Raw genomic sequence first — 21,331 nt, forward strand, 5'->3', positions numbered from 1 at the left:
GGGAAGTCCCTTATTGTGAAAAGGTGGCACCTTTTTCTGAAGTCCCCATGGGGGGAGAAACATCCTCTCACCCTCTACCAGGTCAACATCCTTCAGAACCTTCTCCACCTCAGTACAATGGCCTCTAATTGTTTTAAACTCAAAGAGGCTTAGCCTTTCCTCATGGAATAAACACTCCGACACAGTAATCTAAGCCTGACTATTCTGGCCCTTTCCCACCTGATCCACTTCATAAACTAAAACTTACCACGAGCGTTGTCGCTAATGCCTTTATTTGCATTGAATCCCTGTCACTTTTCAATCTACACTGGCTCCCCCTTGAATCCCTTAAAATTCTTACTTTTTTTATATTAAATTCCTCGATTGGCCTCACTCCTCCCTAACTGTGCAATCTTCTCCAACTCCACAACTCTCAAAAATATCTGCATTCTTGCAATTTGGCCTTTTGCATATCTTTGCCATAGACAACCTAGCTATCAGCAACTTCAACTTCCCTGTGAAGAGCGCACACAGCCCCTCCCTCATAAAAGCCTCTGTGTTCCTCTTTTAATACGCTAATTTAAACCTAACTCTATGATCTCTGTGTTCCAGTCTCTCATATTACTGCTGTTGAAGAACATTGGGATGTTGTTGTGTGGTGAATGTTGTGGAGGTGGTGGCAACAATTGCCTTCAGTTTCAATGAGTGCTGTTTTTCCCTGCTAGGTATAATCGGCGACCATCAGATACATCGCGTGAAGGAAACAGTGGACTCTAAACATGGGCGTGGCAGGGGAGCTGAGGACAGCCGCTTTTACCCTGTTAACATGGGTCAGTCATTTCAGTTGGAACGTAGGTTACTGTTCTAACCTCTCATCTAAGCCCAGAAGGCTTTTAGATTATCAGTAGTTACCAGTTTATGCTTTGGGATCAATCTCAATTCAATGTTAGAACGTTTTCTATCTACCAATTACTTCTGAAATCATGAGTCCTAATCCTTCTGCAAAACACTTGTTGAAAGTACTGGCTCTCTCTGGTGCACAGTTGCTAAACGTGCTGTCCCCCACTGGGAGTGGGGACCAGTTCTATCAGTGCTGACTGTGGTTAGTATGTTCCTGTCGTATCCATTACTGGACCTCTGTAATAAAACAGACCTGTTCAATAATCTGGTGTTACATAACCCAGCCAATAGTACTCGTGTCGCAGCAGTCTTACCAGATCATAGGCAGCTCTCTTATAGGAGAGCGATGACTAATGTAAATTAACCTGAGGCCCACCATAGCTGAAGCAAGGGGAGACATTGAGTCCTTCATGGTAACATCAGCCAGTGACGGGATTTGAACCCACACAGTTGGTGTCACACTGCTTCACATACCAACTATCCAACCAACTGAGCTAGAATAGAGCAGGCTAAAAGGGCATTTGATCAAGTTATTAAGGTTGAGTTAATGAAAGGAAACTGGGGTTCTCATGATGTGATGGTTGATAACACATTCGCATGTTGAAATTTGGAAGACACCGCATGATGGATCTAGATTTGGTATAAGCTTTTAAAAGAGAATTGAGTAAATAACTGAAGAAGATAGTGATTTAAGGGGAAGGAGGAATGAGTGGGGCTAATGTTGTTGCTTTTCAAAAAGAGCCAACACTGAATCAAAGGGCTGAATGGTCTTCTGTGTGAAATGCTGCAGGGTGTTTTCGGTTGGATATTATGCACCCTTTGCTGAATTTTCTGTACTGCATCCTTCTCCACTTGCTGTAATACAAGAGCTGAATAAACCCCTCAGCCTTTTATTGTTGGTAGGGAAGTGCCCAACTGGCTGGCATCACTATGAAGGGACAGCGAGCTGTTACAGAGTGTATTTAAACAGCGAGAACTACTGGGATGCTGTCCAGATGTGTCAGCAAGTGAATGGATCACTGGCCACCTTCACGACTGATCAGGAGTTACGGTTCATCCTGGCTGAAGAGTGGGACCTGGAGGAGCGGCCAGTGAGCCGCAAGGACCAGCGCAGGTGAGACTCTGGGCAAAAGAAAGTAGAAAGATTTTTTCAAAAAAACAGTTTTGGCGAGGTGGATAGAGAGAAGAGGAACTTGCAAGGGGTAGGGCGAGGTGGGAGGACAGTGGGCATGGAGAGCAGACATGGTGTTGGGAGTGGAGTGGGTAAAAGAAGTGTGATGCAAAGGACAGCTGCGAGCCAGGGAGCATGGTGGTGAAGAGGAATGGGGCTCAAGTTAGAAGTTGGCAGGATATTATTAGAGTAGAGTGAGTAAGAGGCAAAGTGAAAATGAATGTGATGGGACTTCAGGCTGATTGGCATGGGGTTGGTTCCAAACGTTGATGCTCCTCTGAGTTATAACAGTCGCTGGGTCATCACAACAGAGTGAGGTCCTTTGGCTTAACAAGTCAATATAGGTTATCCATGGGGCGGTCCATTCTGCCTAATCTGCCCGTGTCTATTCTGCTAACCTAGCTGTGTCATGCTGCAGTTGATTGGTATCGACCTAATTATTTGTCATCCCAAGCTTGGTTTATGAGCAGTCTGCACTCTGCATTCAGTCTGCATTCTAACATCTAACTTAATGATTCAGAGCAAAAAAAGCACAAAATGCATCTTCTCACTGACCCTTGAGGACCATCACTGTTGACCATGTTCTGGGCTAAACGTCTATCTTTGTATGCTGTTGTCTGTCCTAAAGCCCATATTTTATCCAAGCTATCATTGAACCTCCCATTCCTTGAACCTTGATTTATTAATTATTATTAGTATTAGCATGTGCTACAAATGGAGATAATTAATTAATTATCTGTTTGCTGAATGGTTTATTTTCCAGATTCTGGGTTGGCTATCAATACATGGTAACCAACCGAAGTCACACCTCCCTCCAGGGGCAATGGGAAGTAGCCTACAAGAGCAGTGAGTATGCAGGATGCCAAATTCTTCATTGTTCATAATATCTTTGTCTGATCTGATACTCCTTATGTGGCTCCACACTGCTAACAAACCCCTCCCTGGTTCTCCTACCATGCACCTATCCTCTGCCTCCTATTTTTGTTTATAACCACGCATTGTATTTCACAGCTTTGGTGATATCTTTTTCCTTCTGTAGGTTCCTCAGAAGTTTTTCTTCCCCCAGAGAAGGTGACATTCTTTGGGATGACTATCTCTGAACAGGAGAACGTGTTATGTGCTCAGTTGCAGTGCTCCCACTTGCCCAGCCTACGGCACCGTGGATTGCACAGCTGGTATGCAGAGAACTGCAATGAGAAGTCAGCATTTCTTTGTAAGAGAAGTGAGTACACGCTTGGAAATATCTGCATATCGATAACTGTCGGCTCACCAACTGCTCCCAAAATCCTGAAGATCATGAAACAAATCTAGGGAATATGATTTGCAATGTTGTGTTATGGAAAGGTGCAACTACAAGCAAGGCCACCAGACCACATCTCTCCCTTTTGATTTCAAAGTGCAAATTCAGTTTGTCCTGACTCCCCCTGTAGGCTGAGTCACCTTGATGGTGTTGAGAAAACTTTTGTTTTTGTTTCATCTGACGCTGCAGCCTGAGCTAGACTCCTATACACATCCTGAGGCGAGTGAAGTACAAGGTCAGTGTGGCTCAGTTTCTAGATTGGGAGCAAGGGACTTGTTTATTCTGGGTCAGTGTTGCTAAATCCATCACTGGTGATGTTTATCCTAGGTAAGTGACACATTACCTCACCATTTAATCTAATAATGTGCAGTCAGACTGAATAGAGGGGTGAGCAGTGGGTGCTTGAGAAATCTAAATGTTCTATGACCTCTTTCAAGGATCAGTCTTGCTCTGAAGACACTGATCCAATGCCTTGCCAATGAAGAAGCAAGTGATCAAATAATAGCAGATAGGTTTGTGGTATTGGGGATTTCATTCTTAGAGTCACAGTTAGATTTTCTTGTAAATCTTATGCAGGGAGGTGTTGGTGTCCTGCCTTCTAGGAACATGAGTGAGCACCTGATGTCCCAGGTGAACAATGTGAGAGAATACTTGTGTAGCAATTGTTAGGATTAGCTTTATTGTCACATGGACTTGCATGAGTATAGTGAAAAGTTTACACGTTGCGACTTAAGACACCATCTTAGGTACAAAGATGCCTAAATACAGATTCTTAGGGAAAGCTTAGAAAAATAAAGTAATAAAAAGTCCAGCATTACAGACCTTTGCACAATCTTGAGTACAAAAGTAGAAAATCATAGGAATAAATTAGATAAAGAAGTAAAAAGTTATCTAACAAGTTGGTGGCAGACTAGGACTCCACAGCCGGAGCTCATCTGCTCCATAGTTTTTTTTTCTCTTTTTGTGTTTTGTCCCTCCCTCTTCCTTCTTACCTCACATGCCTTGAGTGAAGTCATTGTGGACTCCCGGCCACAGCACAGACTCCGATACAATTGTTAGGATTAGATGCGATGTCTGGCATGGAGATTCTCAAATAAGCAAGGAGGAAGCACCATTGGGTGGGGGAAGACAGGAAGAATATGATGAGTTCACGGAAAGATATTTATGAAAGAGCAAACAAGGGAAGTTAAACACCCTAGATTTGACTTAAAAAGAGGCCAGCCAAACCTCCAAAGGTCTTTCGTCAGAAAGACTGGAGAGACTTTCATACAGTAATCAGAATGTGACCATATTTAACACTGCAAGGATCGGACAGCTTACTCAAGTTTAAACAAAATTACTGAATTTTGAGAGAAAGAACTTGAAGCATTTGAAATTGGTGACTGGAAGTATGATTTGTTTTGACAGTGTGCAGGGCCATTGTGAAGACGTGATGTGCAACACAAAATGGAAATTGCATCAAAGTAAATTGTGTTTTTTGCGCATGTTATTTTGAGCGTGAGCAGTTTTTAATCTAATTCATGGCTTTTTAAATCATCCTCCAGCCTTTCCTTGTTTTAACACTTAAATCAGCTCCCGCAATCTTTGTGTAATTGGCTTAGAAGACTAGGTTGACTGTGCTGGGAACTCGATATCCAGCTAATTGAAGTCGTGGAATTGTGGAATTCTCCAAACATCTTGCACAGCTCTCATAGCTTTCATGGTTGAGAGGAACCTGGAGCTCTGCTGAATAAAGAGATTTAACTGACACGGTTACAACCTCGTTTTTAGTAACTTGCATCTCACTAATGCCTGTCTTCTAGGTCAAACCTGCGTGGATATAAAAGACAACGTGGTGGACGAGGGCAAGTATTTCACTCCAAAGGGGAATGATCCATGTTTGAGCTGCACCTGCCATAATGGCGAACCAGAAATGTGTGTGGCAGCGCTGTGTGAGCGGCCTCAGGGCTGTCAACACTACGAAAAGGACCCGAAGGAATGCTGCAAGTTCACCTGCCTGGACCCAGGTAAAGCAGGTCAGGGGCAACACTTTCCTGTCCCGCACTCCATTGTTCAAACGCGTAGACGTGATGGGTGAGTGAATGCAGGTCCTCGAGTGCAGCAGGGAAACACTGACTGGGGTTAAGAGCCTGAAGATTGGTGGACAGGAAGGAGACAGTGAGGTGAGCAACTACACATTCTTTGAGCTTTGAAGTGGTACGAATCTCCAGGTGGGGTTTGCCATGTGCCAGAATTTTATTTATAAACTGGAAGAAGCAGATATGTTCAGTGGAGGTGGGAGAATGTCCTTTCAAAACAGACATCAGAAGTGTTGCGTATGAAAAGGAAATGGCCTGCAATGTATTAACTGTAGCTGCTTTTGAGTTTTTGGCTTTAGTCATGAAATTGCAGCAATTTGTTACACAAGACACTGAGATGGGTAGAAAGTCAGTTGTGGTATGATTCCAAAAGAACAGGAGAGTCTATGATGATGTCCTCACTAATATTTATCCTTCAAACACCATTAATAAGGCAGATGATCTAGTCATTATCACATTGCTGTTCTTGGGATCTTGCTTTGTGCAGATTAAATACTAGGTTTTCCAACATTATGCCAGTGGTGGCAGCTTGCAAATGTTTGGCTGTGGAAAGTATTTGGAAGTCTTAAAATCAGGAAAGGTGTTGTATAAATGCAAGTTTCTGTTTGAATCCAAGCAGTCTCATAACCTAAGTGTTATGGTTATTCCTTCCCAGCTCCAATCACATTGCAAGTGGCACTTTAGCCTATGTTTTCCTGTTCTGCATTGTGGAATGAGAATTCCAAACCAAGGCATTGCTGGATCAGGTACCAGTGTAGGTCAGTGAGTTACAAGGGTTGATGGGTGAAGGGGTCTTGATGCAAGGCAAGTCATGTTCAGCAGAGTTTTGGATGATTTCCACTCCCTGCAGGTCTCCTGCTCTTGTCCTTTTAGATGGTAGATGTTATGAGTTTGATATGTGTTGACAATGGAACCTTAATCAATTTACATTGGTGCATCTTGGTATTGTTATAAAGCGGAGGTTGACCTCCGTCTGAGAACTAAAACCGAAACTCCCAAAGAAGAGCGCCTAACCCTATAATCTGTAAAAGAGTGTAAAACCTGCTTTTCAGCAACTTCTAATGATTAATAAAATAAACCTTTGATACTCACTTTAAAATCAACAAGTAACAATTTATTTATCTAACTCTCAACAGTGAACAATTCAACTAAACTATTGATAAACAATAAATCCCTTCTAACTATAAACTATTCCTGAATAAAGCAAGATTCTAATGGTGTGCTGTTCCAAGAAATATATATCTCACACTCACATGGAAAAAACAGAATTTAGTCTCTCAAAATTACCAGATTACGTGTCTTCTGGAATATTCTGTGCCTTCTCAATTGATTCTTGTATCAGGAATGCCTTCTCTGTCATTGGTACCATTGTTATTTAGATGGTGCTTTCTGTAATACATAAATGAGGTTGTGAGAGTCAGCAATTCTCTCTCGAGCTGAGGGCTGTTAGCTCTGGCAGATGGGCAGTTTGCTTTGGGGTCTTTGTCCAAGTGTCCCTTTCTTTTATACCCTCGATGACATATCAATATTTCCTGGAATATGATTGGCCCTGTGTTGTCAAAACCATCAGATTTAAATTTAATAAGCTCTTGGTATCTAAGTACCCGGTTCAAATTGATTGGCTCAATTTTATCTTGGTTAAAAACTGCTGCTTGGCCTGTTAGCTGTATGGCCTTTAGATGCAAATGTTTCAGTTTGGGTGCTGTCTGTGTACTTGCACACTTTTAAGCTGCTGTTCACAGACATCCATTTTAAATCTCCAAACACAGAAAAAGTGCATGATCTTTTAAAGGGACATGTAATGCTTTCCTCTGTAGTATTTTAGAATTTTGTGTTTGTAAAATTGTAACTTCCAATCTACAATCACTCTATCCAACTTTGCAACAGGACACACTATTGTTACTGCATCAAACTTCTTGAATATTAATATTCTTAAGAGCTGCATTCATCTGGGCAAGTGAGGAGGATTCCATCACTCATCTTGAATTGTTGCTTAGTAGATGGGCAGGCGGAAGCTGAGGTAGTCACTGCAGAATTCCTCACCTCTGACCTACTCTTGTAGCCACAGTATTTATATGCTGGTTCAGTTCTGTTTCTGGTCAATGGTATCCTGAAGGCTTTTGACAATAGTGATTCAGCAGCAGTAATGCAGAGGCAGTAAATGTTAAGGGCAGTGGTTATATTCTCACTTGCTGGAGATGGCTGTTGTCTGGCATTTGTGCAGTGTGGATGTTTCTTGCCATCATCTTCCTGTATGACTCCAACCAATGGAGAGGTTTCCTCCAATTCCCTTCAATTCCATATTTGCTCGGGATTCATGATGCCATAGTCTGTAAAAATGCGGTTATGCCAAAGGCAGTCACTCTCACCACATCTGGAGTTAAGCTAATTTTTTTTACACATGAGGTCAGCAGCCAAATGACCCTGGAGGAAACCAGAGTCTCAGACAGCTCATGCGTCCATCACTTTGCTAATAGTTTAGAATAGACTGATGAGGTGTAATTAGCTGGGTTGGATTTGTTTGTGGACCTTTGGATGTCAGTTTCATAGCTGTATTAGAACAACTCGGCTGAGGTACAGCCAGATCTGCAGCACAAGTCTTCAGTACTGTTACTGAAATGTTGTCCGGGCTTTTCACCTTTACGGTATCCAATCCCATCTGCTGTTGCTTGATACAATGGAGAGTAAATTGAAATGGCTGAACACTGATATTGTGATGCTGTGGACCTCAGGAGGAGACTGAGACCGGTCATTCACTCAATATTTCTGGTTTAGATTGAATGCTTAAGCCTTGTCATTTATACTGATGTCCTTGAATATCCTAATATCAATGATGGAGATATTTGTAAAATGTCCACCTCCTATTAGTTCTTTAATTGTTTGCCACTGGTGTGACAGGACTGCAGAGCTTTGAACTGATCTGCTGTGCAGAGTCTCTTAGTCCAGGTCTATCACATGTAGCTTCTGCAGTTTAGCATGCAAGTCATCCTGTGTTGTAGCTTCATCAGGTCGATGTTTCATTTTTAGCTATGCCTGGTAATGCTTCTGACATGCCCTCCTTTAATCTGCATTTAGACAAGATCTGATGCAACTGTGCTAGACGTTGGTGAGGCCACTTATGGAATACTGCATACAATTCTGGTGACCCTTTATAAGAAGGATGTTGTTAAATTTAAGGTGCAAAAAAGACTTACAACAATGTTGGCTGGACTAGAGGGATTGAGTTGTGGGGAGAGACTGAATAGGCTGGGAATCTTTTTCCCTGGAGCATCTGAGGCTGAGGGGTGACCTAAAAGAGGATTATAAACTTGAGGGACATGGAAAGGGTGAATAGCCAGTGTCTTTTTTTCCTAGGGTGGGGTTATCCAAAACCAGAGGGCGTAGGTTTAAGGTGAGAGGGGCAGGATTCAATAAGGACCTGAGAGGTAACTTCTTCACAGAGGGTGGTGCATGTGTTGAACAAGCTACCAGAGGAAGTGGTGGAGGCGGGTACAATTACAACATTTAAAAGGCATGTGGATGGGTATATGAGTAGGAGGCTTTAGAGGGAAACGGCCTAAATGCTGGCAAATGGGACTACGTCACATTTGGATATTTGGTCACCTTGGGCATATTGGACTGAAGGGCCTGTTTCTGTGCTCTATGACTCTGATCTCCCAGCTTGATAGAAAGAATAGAATGGGTAATATATAAGGCTATGAGATTACAGATTATGATTGAATATAATTATGCAGCTGATCATCCTCCAGTTCTCGTGGATACTCGGATTTAAGTTAATAAATTTGTTTTACACAGTGGGACAGCCATATATTACCATACAGGATACTCTCGTTTTAAAGTCAGGAATTTGTCTCCACAAGGCTTGTGCAGTGGCTATGCCACAGATACTGGCAACTTAAGATCCTTACTTAACTTTGGATCATAAGCAAATTTAGCAACAATGCATTTGTCTCTCCATGCTGTTGTGAAGTCGAAAGCTTGTATGTTCACTTTAAAATATTGTGTTTTCTGAATATTGCAGTAAACTTAAAGTGCAAGCTCCGCTGCCTGAATGGAAAGGCTGGGAGATGGGCTGTTCCAAAACGCAAGAAAGTGAGGACTGCGGATGCTGGAGATCAGAGCTGAAAAATGTGTTGCTGGAAAAGCGCATCAGGTCAGGCAGCATCCAAAGAGCAGGAGAATCGACGAAGAAGGGCTTATGCCCGAAATGTCGATTCTCCTCCTTGGATGCTGCCTGACTTGCTGCGCTTTTTCAGCAACACATTTTTCTGTTCGAAAATAGATCCATGTAACAATTGGCTGTTAAATGGATACCTGAGTTTTGGTTGCTGTCTAGACAAGAATTCGAATTTAACCAATTAGTTTAAAATATGTCCCGGATACCAGAAGCCAATGGAATTTGAATTTTATTGTTTTGACATCTGGAAACCAATCAAATTATAAGAATTTAAATGTGTCATGGGAGGCATATAAATCTAGCATTTTGAAAATTAGAGGGAGAGCAACTATCTTAAAGCTGGACAGCTCTCTGCCCATCTAAAAAAAAATCTTGCTCTTAAAGAAATTAGAAGGTACTCTCTGCCAAAGGTACCTTTTCATGGAAAACATACTTGTAGTAAAAGGAAAGGTGACCACCCAGGGAGATCAGCAGTGGAGGGTGATTGAAGACCACAGAGAAGGCAAAGACTGTGTGGTCTTGAAATTAAGTTAATGTAATGTTTAATAAATGTGTCATTGGAACAGCATTTTTTTGATAGAGTTGGAGTCAGATATTTAAGTAGTTAATATAAAGGGGGACTGTAATTTGCTAAAAGTTATTGTTTAGTGTTCACTATTAAGAGTTAGGAAAATACACTTTTTTTAAACAGTGACAATTAGGATTTCTCTGTCAATTGCATTTTAACAGATTGTGAGGTGAGGTTTTAATTAACTGAGGGATTTGACCTCCACATCATAACAATGCAAGTTATTGCTATGAATTAAAGTAGTTGAGATTTTAGCACTGACCTCAGTGGCTCAATTAGTGACAGCCCACTGTGTGTGACATTGATCCCTACTCCCTGCTTTCTGTTAGCTACCCAATCTTCTGTCAAAGCTAACCAAGCTGCTCCCTACACTGGAACCTTTCTTGTGTAGTAATTTTTGGTAGAGTACCTAAACAAAGGGCTTGTAGAAATTCAAGTACACCATGTTCACAGATTCACTTTTCTCTATGTTGTTACATCTAATTCTTATGGATGTTGTCTTTCTTACTGTGTCACCAAGTATTCCTTCAGGTAATGTTAACACAACTGTGCAATCTTGAGTATTGCTGAAAAAAGACATGTGTTGTCAAAGCTTCTCATCTTGTATTTCGCAACATTACCATTCAAGAGCTTTTTTAATTTACTCAGGTAATATGGGTATCGCTGGCTTTTATTTATACTGGACACTTCTACTGCATGGGAGAAGAGTGCTCTGGTTCCTGATTGTTCCATTGGGAACAGTCTGTCTTTATCTACTGTAATCAGACCACTAGTAGATCTGAATAGCCACATCAAATCTCTTAAACTTTACTTTGCTAAGGAGGGTGGCCACAGCTTTTCGAAGCTATGTTCCAGAAGAAACATTCTCGGGAAGTTTTTCTCCGCTCCTTGAAACCTTCCTAAAAGTGGCCGCAAGAACGGGACTTTGCTACAGATTGGGCCGAACCATGAATTTGTCATAACTTCTGTACTTTTTATGCATTTTTATATGAAAAGCTCAGAATTTGATTTGATTTCACTTTTCAACCTGTCTACCATCTTCAGTGATTTGTGCATGTGTCCCAAATTTCTTTGTTCTGCTTTCCCTTTAGAAGTTGGATTTTATTTTGATCAAAATGAATCAGTTTACATTTCTAAATCAATATTTATCTTCCACATCTCTATCTGTCTGTGTCCTCTTGACATTTATCACCAGTCTCCCTACAGTTTGCAATACTGCCACGTTTTATGCCATTTTCTAATCTTGAAATTGTGTTTTATATTCCCAACTGAAAATGTGTTGCTGGTTAAAGCACAGCAGGTCAGGCAACATCCAAGGAACAGGAAACTCGATGTTTCGGGCATAAGCCCTTCATCAGGGCTCATGCCCGAAATCTCCAGCATCCCCAGTGATCTCCAGCATCTGCAGACCTCATTTTTTACCCTTTTATATTCCCAAGACTAGGTCATTAATATACACCAGGAAGAGTAAGGCTAGCCGTTGCGAATCTCACTGCATTCCTCCTTCCAGTCTAAAGAACTCTTGAATCACTAAAACCAAGTGGGGGATCAGTGATGATAGAGGGTGTGGTGCTGGAAAAGCACAGCATGTCAGGCAGCATCTGAGGAGCAGGAGAATCAATGTTTTAGGCATAAGCCCTTCATCGGGAAGAGTTGAATTTTCATCAGGGGATCAAAGCACAGCAGGTCAGGCAGCATCCAAGGAACAGGAGAATTGACGTTTCGGGCATAAGCCCTCCTTCTCGAGATTCCTGAAGAAGGGCTTATGCCCGAAACGTCGATTCTCCTGTTCCTTGGATGCTGCCTGACCTGCGCTTTTCCAGCAACACATTTTCAGCTCTGATCTCCAAAGTCCTCCCTTTCTCCATGGTTCAATGAAGAGTGCCGAAGAGCATGTCAGGAGCAACACCATGTGTACTTGAAAATTAGGTGTCAACTTGGTGAAGCGACCAAATAAGCAGCAAGTGATAGACAGAGTCAAATGGCCAATAGATCAGGTCTAACCTCCGAAGTCCTGCCATATCCAGTTGTGAATGGAGGTGGGCAATTAACTCACTGGTGAAGGCTCTGTAAATATCTTCAGCCACAAGTGTTGAGTGGATGATTCATCTTGATCTCCTTCAGTATTCCCTGGCATCACAGGTACCAGTTTATAGCTAATTCAATTCACTCCACATGATCTCAAGAAATAGTTGGAAGAACAGGATATTGCAGACAATGGTCTCTGACAACATTCTTGCAATAATACTGATGACGTGTTCCAGAACTTGCTGCTACTCTAGTCAAGCTCTTCCAGTACAGTTACAACAGTTACAGCTACCTGGCAATGTAGAAAATTACCCAAATATACCCAAACAGAAAATGCAGGAAAATCTAACTCAGCCAGTTACTGCTATCAACCTACTCTTGATCATCAATTATGTGATGGAAAGTGTCTTCAGCAGTGCTATCAAGTAGAACCTGCTCAGTGATGGCGAGTTTTGAGAAGATTTGAAGCTCTGGTTGAGGTTCTGGATGTAGGTTTGCTCGCTGAGCTGGAAGGTTTGGTTTCGGACGTTTTGTCACCATACTAGGTGACATCATCAGTGAGCGTCCAGATGAAGCCCTGGTGGTATGGCCTGCTTTTTATTTATGCGTTTAGGTTTCCTTGGGTTTGTGACACAATTTCCTGTGGTGATGTAATTTCCTGTTCTTTTTCTGAGGTGGTGGTAAATGGAATCCAAGTCAATGTGTTCTTTGATAGAGTTGCGGTTGGAGAGCCATGCTTCTGGGAATTCTCGTGCATCCACCTGGCTTGTCCTAGGATAGATGTATTGTCCCAGTCGAAGTAGTGTCCTTCCTCATCTGTATGTAAGGATACGAGTGAGAGAGGGTCTTGGCTTTTTGTGGCTGGTTGATGTTCATGTATTGTGGTGGCTAGGTTTCTACCTGTTTGTCCAATGTAGTGTTTGCTACAGTTCTTGCAAGGTATTTTGTAAATGACATTAGTTTTGTTTATTGTCTGTATAGGGTCCTTCAAGTTCATTATCTGCTTTGTGGGTTACCATGATGTCAAGGGGTCTGAGTAGTCTGGCAGTCATTTCTGAGATGTCTTTGATGTAGGAGAGAGTGGCTAGGGTTTCTGGATGTGTTTTGACTGCTTGTTTGTGTTTGCTGCTGAGAAATCGGCGGACTGTGTTGATGAATATCCATTCTTTTTGAATACACTGTAAAGGTGATATTTCTCTGCTCTTCGTAGTTCCTTTGTCCTGCAGTGTGTGGTAACTCGTTGAAATAATGTTCTAATTCAGCTTCAACAATATTCAAGAAGCTTGACACTATTCAGAGTAAAGCAATCTGCTTGATTGGCAATATATCCACAAGCATCCACTCCCTCCATCTCTATCGCTCAGTAGCAGCAGCAGCATGTACTATTTACAAGTGAATTGCAGAAGTTATCCAAATTTCCTCAGACAGCACCTTCCAAACCCACAAACACTTCCATCGAGAATGACAAGATGGCAGATATATGGAACTTGCCACCTGCAAGTCATTCACCATCCTGACTTGGGAATAGAGAGGAACTTTGATTATCCGAACATAGTTATCAGAATTGTGGATTATCCAAGCAAGATCTGAAGGTCCCATAAAACCGTTACAGCTGAGAGGTGTTACCGAAAATGGTGCGATGATCGTGTCTTTTGTTTAAATGATGAAAAGTGAAAAAGATGTACAAATGTTACATCAAAGAGGTGTCAATGACACTGGTGCAATAATCTCAGTTGGTCAACTGTAGCAGTGTTAAAATAATTTTAACACATAAAAATGACTGACCTACTGAAGGATTTAAATGCATGACAAAATCAGTGGTGTCTTCATTCCCACTGCAACTTTGTTCTGAGTACATATTTGTTGTAAGTTGTTGAGTTGCTATTACCATGTCTGTGAAGAGAAAGCTGACAGCATTGGCAATTGAACTAATTCAGCAGGTAGATGGGAACCCAAACTGTAGTTCGAGTGTACAGGAGGTTGAGAGTAGTGAGGTCCGAAATAAGGTTTCAAGGTCGCAAGAGGGCCCCGGCAAGCAAGAGGTTGATGTAAACATACTTTAAATCAGTGCCAGGAGCATCCGGAAGAAGGTGGGTGAACTTCCAGCATGGATTGGTACTTGGATTTCGGTGTTGTGGCCATTTCGGAGACAAGGGTAGAGCAGGGACAGGAATGGTTGTTGCAGGTTCCGGGATTTAGCTGTTTCAATAAGAACAGAGAAGATGGTAAAAGGGAGGGAGGGAGTGGCATTGATAGTCAGGGACAGTATAACGGTTGTGGAAAGGACGTTTGAGGACTTGTCTACTGAGGTACTATGGGCTGAGGTTAGAAATAGGAAAGGAGAGGTCACCCTGTTGGGAGTTTTCTATAGGCCTTCAAATAGTTCCAGAGATGTAGAGGAAAGGATAGCAAAGATGATTTTCGATAGAAGTAAGAATGACAGGGTGGTTGTTATGGGAAACTTTCCAAATATTGCCTGGAAATACTATGGTTCAAGCACTTCAGGTGGGTCAGTTTTTGTCCAATGTGTGCAGGTAGACAGGCCAGCAAGGGGTGAGGCCACATTAGATTTGGTATTGGGTAATGAACCCGGCTAAGTATTAGACTTGGAGGTAGGTGAGCACTTTGGTGACAGTAACCACAATTCGATTATGTTTACTTTAGCAATGGGAAGAGATAGATATACTGCAGGGCAAGAGTTATAGCTGGGGGAAAGGCAATTATGATGTGATTAGGCAAGATTTAGGATGCAGGGGATGGGCACAATTGAAATCTGGAGCTTATTCCAGGAACTGCTATTGCGGATCCTTGATAAGTATGTATCTGTCGGGCAGGGAGGAAGTTGTCAAGCACGGGAGCCATGGTTCACTGAAGAAGTTGAATGGCTTGTCAAGAGGAAGAAAAAGGCTTCTGTTAGGATGAGATGTGAAGGCTCAGTTACGGTGCTTGAGAGTAATAAGTTACCCAGGAAAGATCTAGGAAAAAGTTGAGAAGAGCCAGGAGGGGATATGAGAAGTCCTTGGTGGATAGGATGAAGGAAAACCCTAAGGCTTTCTACAAATATATCAGGAATAAAAGAATGACTGCAGAAAGGTTAGGGCCAATCAAGGATAGTAGTGGGAAGCTTTGCTTGGAGTCAGAAGAGACAGGGGAAGTGCTAAATGAATATTTTTTGTCAGGCTATGTTCTATTCACACTAGAAAAAGACAATGTTGTCGAGGAGAATACTGAGACATGGACTACTAGACTAGATGGGATTGAGGTTCACAAGGAGGAGGTATTAGCAATTCTGGACAGTGTGAAAATAGCTAAGTCCCCTGGGCTGGCTGGGATTTATCCTGGAATTCTCTGGGAAGCCAGGGAAGCGATTGCCGAGCATTTGGCTTTGATCTTTATGTTGTCATTGTCTACAGGGATAGTGCCAGAAGATTGGAGGATAGCAAGTATTGTCCCCTTGTTCAAAAAAGGGAGTCGAGACAACCCTGGTAGTTACAGACTACTGAGTCTTACTTCAGATGTGGGTGAAGTGTTGAAAAAGAGAGAGGATTTATAATCGTCTAGAAAGGAAGAAGTTGGTTAGGGATAGCCAACACAGTTTTGTGAAGGGTAGTTCATGCCTCTCCAGCCTTGTTGAGTTATTTGAGGAGGTGACCAAACAAGTGGATGAGGGTAAAGTGGTTGATGTGTGTATGGATTTCAGTAAGGCGTTTGATAAGGTTCCCCACGGTAGGTTATTGCAGAAAATACGGAGGCATGGGATCGAGAGTGATTTAGTGGTTTGGGTTTGAAATTGGCCAGCTGAAAGAAGAACAAGGATGCTGACTGATGGGAAGTGTTCGTCCTGGTGTTCAGTTACTAGTGGTGTACTGCAAGGATCTGTTTTGGGGCCACTGCTGATTGTCATTTTTATAAACAACCTGGATGAGGGCGTAGAAGAATGAGTTAGTAAATTTGCAGGTGACACTAAGGTCAGTGGAGTTGTGGATAATGCAGAAGGATGTTCCAGCTTTACAGAGGGTCATAGGTAAGCTGCAGAGCTGGACAGAGAGGTGATAAATGGACTTTCATGTGGAAAAATGTGAGGTGATTCACTTTGCAAGGAGAAACAGTAATACAGAGTACTGGGCTAATGGTAAGATTCATGGTAGTGTAGATGAGCACAGAGATCTCTGTGTCCATGTACATAGATCCCTGAAAGTTGCCACCCAGGTTGATTAGGATTGTTAAGAAGGCATACCGTGTGTTAGCTTTTATGGGTTGAAGGATTGAGTTTTGGAGCCATGAGGTCATACTGCAGCTGTACAAAGCTCTGATGCGGCTGCACTTGGAGTATTGCGTACAGTTCTGGTCACCACATTATAAGAAAGATATGGAAGCTTTGGAAAGGGTTCAGAGGAGATTAACTAGGATGTTGTCTGGTATGGAGAGAAGGTCTTATGAAAAAAGGCTGAAGGACTTGAGGCTGTTTTCGTTAGAGAGAAGGAGGTTGAGAGGTGACTTAATTGAGACATACAAGATAATCAAGGGTAGACAGTGAGATCCTTTTTCTTCGGATGGTGATGGGTAGCACGAGGAGGCATAGCTTTAAATTGAGGGGTGATAGATATAGCACAGATGTCAGAGGTAGTTTCTTTACTCAGTGTAGTAGAGGGGGTGTAGTACACACTCCCAGCAGCAGGAGTAGACTCGCCAACTTGAAGGACATTTATATGGTCATTGGATTGTCATATGGACGAAAATGGAATTATGTAGGTTAGATGGGCTTCAGATTGGTTTCTCAGGTTGGTGCAGCATCGAGGGCCAAAGGGCCTGTACTGTGCTGTAATATTGTGTTCTGTGAACAGAAAAGCAAGATTTTATAAATCTGCATCGTGGTGAAAAGCATCAAAGATCGCAGAAGATTACAACATTGGAACAGCAGTAATATCTTTCAGCGGGAAAGCAAGATCGTTGATCAAGAAATTTACAAACCAAAGTGACACTTCAAATGCATTAAAAAGAAAATCCATGAAGCCAGCGAAAGGTGAGCAACTCGACCAAGCCGTATTTTTGTGGTTTTCACAGCAGCGTGAAAAGGGGATGCCCGTATCTGGCCCGATGATACAAGAAAAAGCTACCAGTTCCCATAAACGACTCTATGCTGATGAGGCCCATCACAAGCCTATCATTGGGCTGGTTACAGTGTTTCAAACATCATCACGGCTTTCGGCAACTCCGTGTTCTTGGAGAGCAGAAGTCCGTGGATGACAGCACTGTGAAAGGGCACAGAAACTACAATCCGTCATCCGTAAAGGAAATTATGAACTTGAACAATTATACAATGTGCATTGCCGGACAAAACTCTTGCATCCACTGCCGAAAAGCAGGTGTGGGGACATAAAGTGCAGAAGGATCACATTACAGTTTCTCTTCTGTCAACGCCACCGGCACTCAAAAAATTACCGCTTGTCTGCATCAGGTGTTGTGCTCATCCACATTGCTTCAAGAACTCGTTTTCCACAAAGTACAAATCAACAAGACAAGGCATGGATGACACATCCACTTTTAGCAAGCATTGGACTTGAGCAACGTGCCCTTCTGCTGTTTGAACCCCATGATGTCAACGCTATGAAAGGCAGCCATTAGAATCACCAGATGGAACTGTCAAGTATTTGTTTCTACCACTTCAAAGTTACAACCACTCGATCAGAGAATCATTGCAATAATGAAGAAATATTATCTCCGTAACATATGTGCCTTAGTGAAGACAATGTGGACAAAGCAATGCAGCAAATTATGAAGTCATCCACAGTCAAGGATGCTTTGTTCATTGTTGCTATATCTTGGGACCGCATCAAGCCTTCAACAGTTGCAGACTGTTGATACAATGGCTTGCATGTTGATAGCCGTGACAGTGCAGAGGACCCCCGTCCAGATCAAAGGGTACCCACTGAAATCACCGAAAACTGCAGACAGCTGGGATTAGGAAACTTCGTAGCAGCCGAGATTGATGTTTGGGTAAACTGGCAACGACTTCAGAACAGAGACACTCGGCAATGATCAGATTTTTAACATAGTCATGGAAGAAAAATTGGAGGTGTAATGGACAGCGAAGAGGGTTACCTCTGATTACAACAGGATCTGGGCCAGATGGGCCAATGGGCTGAGAAGTGGCAGATGGAGTTTAATTCAGATAAATGCGAGGTGCTGCATTTTAGAAAAACAAATCTTAGCAGGACTTATACACTTAATGGTAAGGTCCTAGGGAGTGTTGCTGAACAAAGAGACCTTGGAGTGCAGGTTCATAGCTCCTTGACAGTGGAGGTGCAGGTAGATAGAATAGTGAAGAAGGCATTTGGTATGCTTTCCTTTATTGGTCAGAGTATTGAGGAGAGGAGTTGGGAAGGTCATGTTGCAGCTGTACAGGACATTGGTTAGGCCACAACTGGAATATTGCATGCAGTTCAGGTCTCCTTCCTATCAGGAAGATGTTGTGAAACTTGAAAGTGTTCAGAAAAGATTTACAAGAATGTTGCCAGGGTTGGAGGATTTGAGCCGTAGGGAAAGGCTGAACAGGCTGGGGCTGTTTTCCCTGGAGCATCGGAGACTGAGGGGTGACCTTATAGAGGTTTGTAAAATTTATAAGGGGCTTGGATAGGATAAATAGACAAAGTGTTTTCCCTGATGTCGGGGAATCCAGAACTAGAGGGCATAGGTTTAGGGTGAGAGGGGAAAGATATAAAAGAGACCTAAGGGGCAACTTTTTCACGCAGGGGGTGATAAGTGTATGGAATGAGCTGCCAGAGGGTGCGGTGGAGGCTGGTACAATTGCAACATTGAAGAGGTATTTGGATGGGTATATGAGTAGGAAGGGTTTGGAGAGATATGGCAGGTGGGACTAGATTAGGTTGGGATATCCGGTTGGCGTGGACCGAAGAGTCTGTTTCCATGCTGTACATCCCTATGACTCTAAGAACAGTGGAAAAATACGAATGCCAAGGATGGTAGGGAAAACCAGATAGCAACACCACCTGCAGTCCCCATTAACGAAGCTATCAACAGTTTGTGATTTTTTCATGGAGTGGTATGAAGCACAAGGCAATGTCAATGCATCTTTGTCAAAATGTTATTGTTCACCAATAAAAAGACAGAAGCATCTCAAGCAACAGCGGCTAGATATTTTCTTTGAAAAGTAATAACCGGCCTCCACCTTAATGAATTTTATCTGTACAAAAAGTAACTTGATTTGTAAAATATCCTGAATTTTTAAGTGATATCCAGTGTTTGTACAAATTTTAGCAATTGAATGAAATAAAATCTCTAAACGTGCTTTTTTTAATAATTACGTTCAGTATGGCTTCCTTTGTTTAAGGTCAAATCTATTACCCGAATAATCAATTATCTGAACAAAATCCTGCCCACCCATCTCCTTTGGATAATAAAGATTCCTCTGTATATTGATATTCCTTCACTGTCACTGAGTCAAAATCCTGGAACTCCCTCTTTAATGTCATTTTGAGTCAACCTACAGCACATGGGCTGCAGTAATTCGAGAAGGTGGCTCACCAAGGGCAGTTGGCATGGGCAATAAATGCTGGCCATTGACACCAGCTGCTGCTCAAGTTTAAAAATCAACTGATGACTGCTGGCTCTTCCTGAACTTGGGATTGTCCAGAGCACCAGACTAGTCCTGGAGTTCCCACATGGCACAGGATGTATTTTCCACCCTGCCATGCCTTTATTTATTAGATTATTAAACTTTATACTTGAATAAGGATGACCCCACACCCCCAAATCAACTGTTTCTTCAATGTTGATGTCTCTATTTTATATGGAGGTTAACTAAAATGTTTTTGCTTATTACTCAAAACAGTTTGGTTATAATTCACTATCCATGTTAGTTAAATTAACATTATCTCCTCATATGAGATATGATCAATTATAAATGATCAATTTGGCTTTGGGTTTTATATGAATTAATCAATTGAGGCTTGATTCAATTTGATTGGTTGATTAGATTACACTAGTATGTATTAATCTAAACCAATGTTTCCTTGTATGTGGTGTTATGATTGATTCCTCCCCCTTGCGTTGGGTTTAGATCAGGCTCTCAAAATACAGGCCGCTCCCAGTTCTCATAGACAGCTTTCTGTTGGCTGCTGTTTGGAGTACATCAATGCTGTCTTCTGTCAGAATTACTGAGCATGAATGACAGTATCCGTGTGAATTATGTGCTGATGTAACTCTTGTGTCTACAGATGGCAGCAGTATTTTTGATTCTATGGCGAGTGGAATGCGTTTGATTGTGAGCTGCATCTCCTCCTTCCTTATCCTCTCGCTGCTCCTCTTTATGGTTCACCGATTACGACAGAGACGCAGAGAACGAATTGAGTCTCTCATTGGTGGCAATTGTAAGTATTATATTTGTCAATATAGTATTATACTGTATTGTCTTCCTTACACTCCTGTCAATGCATGCATTTTTGAGAATGATAGCATCCACCTTAACCTTCATTGACTCTTGCTGTGTGTCAGTTCCTTATCGGATATCCTGTACTGTTGTGTCCCATGCAAACATCGTCACCCACTTCTGCACAAGTTTGAGACTGCTTCAGATTTTGTAATCTTGGCATGTGGACGAGTTGGACGGAAGGATCTGTTTCCATACTGTACATCTCTTTGACTCTGTTACTTGACCCTAACCTGCACCTTTGACTCTATAAGCCATCCGTCAGTATTTCAGCTCCAGTGTGCTCCACTGAGACCTTGCCTAAACCCATCTGATATTGAAGCCATCAGTCACACCTTTGGTATCTCTGTACAGGTAGTTCTGGGATAACGTGTGTTTTGGCAGCGTGATTTGGCTATAACATCAGTGGGGAGCTTACCTCCGTTGACAGTAGCGCAATTCCAGCGGGGATCGGTTCACGTGTTTTGTTCTGTGTGTGTAGCAATGTTCTCGCCATTCAGTGTATGTGCCAGTGCCCATGCATGCATGACATTGGTGCTAGTCTTCGTACCGTTCTGCACATGCACCAATGTCATCTGCCGACAGAGCAGTTTTCTGTGAGAGGTACTGTACAGAGAGAAGCTTTCTTACATTTTTTAAATGTACTGTTAAATTTACTTTCGTTAATAATTATGATTTCAG

General features: G+C 42.2%; 2 protein-coding genes across 4 annotated transcripts in view; one reads left to right on the forward strand and one right to left on the reverse strand.

Moving 5' to 3' along the window:
- The window catches only part of dgcr2 (DiGeorge syndrome critical region gene 2), a 92,926-nt gene that overhangs the window by 58,905 nt on the left and 12,690 nt on the right, over nt 1-21,331 (forward strand). For 2 of the 3 annotated variants that reach the window (XM_060843852.1, XM_060843854.1), the window contains 6 exons: nt 705-830; nt 1,783-1,993; nt 2,814-2,896; nt 3,090-3,272; nt 5,153-5,356; nt 20,439-20,591. In XM_060843852.1, coding sequence (XP_060699835.1) covers nt 705-830; nt 1,783-1,993; nt 2,814-2,896; nt 3,090-3,272; nt 5,153-5,356; nt 20,439-20,591 — 960 coding nt within the window. The remainder of the gene's footprint in view (nt 1-704; nt 831-1,782; nt 1,994-2,813; nt 2,897-3,089; nt 3,273-5,152; nt 5,357-20,438; nt 20,592-21,331) is intronic. The other variant, XM_060843853.1, reaches the window with a different exon arrangement.
- rnf185 (ring finger protein 185) overlaps nt 6,789-21,331 on the reverse strand; it is a 155,219-nt gene continuing 140,676 nt past the window's right edge. The window contains exon 6 of the mRNA XM_060843857.1: nt 6,789-6,817. Within this exon, the coding sequence (XP_060699840.1) occupies nt 6,804-6,817 (14 nt within the window). The 3' untranslated portion in view covers nt 6,789-6,803. The remainder of the gene's footprint in view (nt 6,818-21,331) is intronic.

This window comes from Hemiscyllium ocellatum, chromosome 24 (assembly GCF_020745735.1).
Source record: "Hemiscyllium ocellatum isolate sHemOce1 chromosome 24, sHemOce1.pat.X.cur, whole genome shotgun sequence".
NCBI classification, from domain to species: Eukaryota; Metazoa; Chordata; class Chondrichthyes; order Orectolobiformes; family Hemiscylliidae; genus Hemiscyllium; species Hemiscyllium ocellatum.